At 35.5% G+C, this 4,666-nt stretch overlaps 1 protein-coding gene across 1 annotated transcript; it reads left to right on the top strand.

Annotated features, from left to right (window-relative positions):
• The first annotated feature begins 2,699 nt into the window (after positions 1-2,699).
• LOC132285227 (protein IRX15-LIKE) lies at positions 2,700-4,195 on the top strand. The gene has a single exon (XM_059787395.1). It carries the CDS (start codon positions 3,028-3,030, stop codon positions 3,985-3,987), a length of 960 nt encoding a protein of 319 aa, XP_059643378.1. The 5' UTR covers positions 2,700-3,027; the 3' UTR covers positions 3,988-4,195.
• Positions 4,196-4,666: the final 471 nt, after the last annotated feature.

Genomic DNA, 4,666 nt, shown 5'->3' with positions numbered 1-4,666 from the left:
TTTTAAAAAAAAAAAATAAATAAGAAAAGGGGGAATTGTAATTTAACCACACGTAAAATATGTTTCCTTTTTTAGATAATATATATATATACATATATATATTTCAGTATTTGGCCAGAAATTGTGGTCGAGTCTAAGAGTGTTTTAAATAATTTGTTAAAAATTGATAAGTAAATTATTTTTGTTAAATTTTAATATTTTTACAATAACCAAATACCAAAATATAAAAAAATATTTACATCCAGAAAGCTAACTCCACCTTTGTCAAACATCAAACATAAATTTATCGAATAATTACCAATTACAATCGAGAGAAAATAATACAACACACTCAAGAATAGTAAAAATAAACAAGAACAATGTATAGAGAAATATAGAACTGCTAGGATGATTTTGGGATCCTTTTATTGGAGGTCTTGGCCTCTATTTATACACAAAAGATAGTAGAATTATGGTAAGACTCGCATTGCTTGTCCTCCAATTATTTCCATGTATGACTTTCTTTACAATTAGAGTTCTTTTCATTGAAGAATTTTCTATGCACAGAACTTGCCTTGTCTAAAATTTCCTTCCATGGTAAATCCTCCTATTGGTAGGATTTCTTCATAACTGGTTGGACTTTGAATAATGGGCCGTATGCTTGATATTAGCGAATGGATTGATACCCTTTTGACCCGGCCTGGATAAAGGTCAAGAGGGCTGATAACTGAGACCCTTGGCTAAGAATACACTCAATTTGGGCTTGGTGTGATGGACTTTTGGCAGACAGATTTGCCTCTGAGATGACGTGGAGTAATTTCATTGGAGGGAAATTTTTCCCTCCACAGGTGGACAGAGCCTAAATGTCGAACAAACACCCATATCACTAAGTTCACACAATGAACCGGCCAAGATTCCACAGTACTGTGCTAAAAAAGGCCACGTCTATGGTTCTTTGATGATCTAATTAATTCTAGTTGTTAACAATCACACGACACTTCCTTGCACTGCATTTACAACAAAAAAAAAAAAAATCAACTTTCACAATCTTTAAATCTAGAAAGAAAAAAAAACCAAAAAGTAAAATTATGATTTAGTCATCACTTTTAAACTCACTATCATCAGTAATTGATTTTGCGGGCTGCCACCAATGTAAGTAAAACATGATGCTAGTGACAAAACAGTCACTGACAGTCGCCCTCATTCGAAAAAAAAAAAAAAAAAAAAAAAAAAATACAGAAAAGTTTTTCTTAAAGCAAAGTTATCCAGCACATAGATTTGCTTGACGGTGTGTTAAAGAATAGCATGTGTCTATTTCAGTCTTTTCTTCTCATCACCCTCCGTAGAAGGAACATACATTAATGCTCCTTTTTTATTATTATTTTATTACTAAATTAATGATAAAATTGAAAATAAATAAACCAATGTAACATGATCTAATTTTAACTAAGAAAATTAGGAGAAACTTTTTCATTTTTTGGTTATCAATTAGGTGAAACTGTTGTTGGATGAGTATTAATTTTGATTTTTTTTATTTTAAAAAATTTGTTGGGATTTAAAATACAAATACCCTATACTTTTACAAGAGGAACAATTTCATTAGTGGTCCTCTTCTGTAGTCAACTCTTAAATTTCTCTATTAATATAGATTTACAATTGTGATTCAATGTGCACATGGCAAATACTTTAATTAGTGTCTCATTTTTATTTATTTTTTCTTTTTTTCTTTTTCTGGAACGAAAGATTAATATAATAACCACGAGATGCTATAATTTGTATATTTACAAATTAATGATGGAGTAGTTGCATAAAAAATTGTAACCATGTCTAACACTATACATAATTATTGCTAGTTATGGTTAACTATACAATCTCGTTCACATGTGTCTCAACTGCCTGGTTCCTTACCCATGCAACAGTACTCTATAAAATATATTTGATTAAAAAAATTGTAACCATATCTAACAATATTCCAAGCATGTATGTGTATGCATATATAATTGAATCATATGGATGAACATCAAGATTTTGCTTCATCTTGTAATTGAACTTGCTAGTTTCATCTTTAGTTATCCTTTATTTTGTAGTTAGAAGAATGTTTGGCTCCTCTCTTAGGAATATAAATTGTGTCCTCAAAATTTAAAAATCTGTTTAAAATTTAAAATTGGATATTATCCGTACTGTTTCGAGTTAAGCTTTTTTTATTTTTATTTTTATTTTTATCCTTTTGAATAAAAGTTGCCCTTTTTATGAAAGATCACTAAGATGGGTAATGTCCATCTTTAAATTTTATTTTGAATAAATGTCTAAATTTTAAGGGAGAGACCAAAACATTGTCCTTATAGTTAACATTGCAGTCTAATTTGGACACTAATGTTTGGAATCAATTGAAGTTGAATTTAATTCCCCCTCTACCAACCTCACAATCAATTGAAGTTGAATTGTCTCTCTCTCACAGCTGCAGTTAATATATAAATATATATATATATATACATATTATATATATATTAATGGAGGTTCCTTAGGAATCAAAAGTTGAAATGAACAAGGAAAAGCGACTTGTGGTTTGCAATTAGTTATTGGGTCGCTACAACCGTACCAAATACCTTTCCTCCACCTGCTCCAGTCCAACCACTCTTTGTAAACTTCGTCCAAAACAACATAACAAAACCATTTTTCCATAACCCCAGAGAGTATAGGATGACATGATAGTTGAGAAAAACAATTTAAATGCCCAATCACAATTGTTCAAACCAATATAATACTGGAAACAATTAGTCAACTTGGTCTGGCTAGAGCACATTGTTCCAATATGGTTGGGTTATCAAAATCACATATTGGTGACCATTGTTGTGTCTCCTTCATATTTCCAACATTAACCCTCTTTTACTAAAACCATCTGTTAAGGCTAGTGCCTAAATTTGGACCCCTTCTAACATCTTTAAATTAATACCCATTCTCTCATCCCTCTCAGAGACCTTGTACACTACCACTGCAACAAAGTCTCTCTCTCTCTCTCTCTCTCTCACACACACACACACACACAATATGAAGAACAGCATTAACAACACAAAGCTCATCCTCCTCCACCCCTATATCCAAAAACAAGGAAGCTCCAACCGTCTATGGCTTCTAGCTTTCCTTTCATTCTTCACAGTTGCCTTTCTTGTCACCCTCATTTACACTAGAGAATCTATAGCCATCACCACCACCGCTGCTGCAGCTTCGGCTGCCACCAGTGCCGGAAACCCTCCCTTATCAAAAACCCTAGTCAAGGCCCTCCTCCACTACGCCTCCACCTCCAACAACACAGACCATATGTCATACTCCGACATCAAACCTATCTCCGACGTCCTCCGGCAATGCCAGACTCCTTGTAACTTCCTCATTTTTGGCCTCACCCCGGAAACCCTTCTCTGGAAAGCACTCAACCACAATGGCCGAACAGTCTTCATCGACGAAAACCGATATTATGCAGCCTACATGGAAGAAAAATACCCTGAAATCGAAGTCTACGACGTGCAGTACACCACGAAAATAAGCGAAATCAAGGAGCTGATAAGGTCAGTGAGAGACCAAGTACGCAATGAGTGCAGGCCTGTCCAAAACCTATTGTTTTCTGAGTGTAAGGTTGGACTTAATGACCTTCCAAACCAATTGTATGAGATGGATTGGGATGTGATATTGGTGGATGGGCCACGTGGGTACTGGCCGGAAGCACCAGGTCGTATGTCGGCGATCTTCACCGCCGGCGTGCTGGCCAGGAGCAAGAAGGGTGGTGGCAATGCTAAGACGCATGTTTTTGTGCATGACTTCAACAGAGAAGTGGAGACAGTTTCTAGTGAAGAGTTCTTGTGCAAAGAGAACTTGGTGAAGTCTAAGGACTTGCTTGGCCACTTTGTTATTGAAAGAATGGATGAGAATAGCCTTCAATTCTGTCGGAACCATATGTCGTCTTCGTCTTTGTCGGCGTCGTCGTCATCTTCATCAGCTTCATTATCATCTTAAGCTTTCTCGATATATACCATCATCGATCAACATTGTAGTCCCTAATATTGGTCAATGGTATAAGGAGGTAACTTTGGTTATTTATCACCAATTTGGTTGTTGACCTTTTCTCTAGAGTGGGTTGAATGTAAGAAATAATTTTTTTGAGGGACGTGTAAAAATGCATGCAATTTCATTCAATGAAAAGTAAACCTTTGCTTTTGTTAAATGTTTTTTAATCATTCGGCTGTTAAGAGATAAGGTGATTTTGGCATAGATTGGGACACATTGAACAGAACTCCAATGCAGTATTAATGGTTGTATGTTGTTCAAAATTCAAACAAGAAATGAGCTAGGTGGTGGGTGCAGGATCCTCTCTGTCCAATGCACCACCAGCGCAGAGATCATCTCCGTCCAATATATCAAAACGGTACTGATTTGATTTGATGCATAGACTGCACGGATGCATATGATCCCCTTGAGGAGGGGATTAATTGTGTCATAACACTTCATGTGCTAATTAATTGCTGTAATATGTACTCAAGGACTTACTAGTAATTGCCAGTGGGTATATCAGGGAACTTTTGCACTTTATGCATCCAAATACTAAGACGGCACCATTCTACTGCACCAACTGCACACGAGGGTCGGAAGTCTTGTCAAAGTGGTGCTAGTCAATTACTGTAATATTGTTAAGTAC

This window comes from Cornus florida, unplaced genomic scaffold, assembly GCF_030987335.1.
Source record: "Cornus florida cultivar Cherokee Brave unplaced genomic scaffold, ASM3098733v1 CherokeeBrave_3.0.0_Hap2_Chr11, whole genome shotgun sequence".
Taxonomy (NCBI): domain Eukaryota; kingdom Viridiplantae; phylum Streptophyta; class Magnoliopsida; order Cornales; family Cornaceae; genus Cornus; species Cornus florida.
The sequence above is the reverse complement of the archived record's forward strand: the minus strand, read 5'-3'. Positions and strand labels throughout refer to the sequence as shown.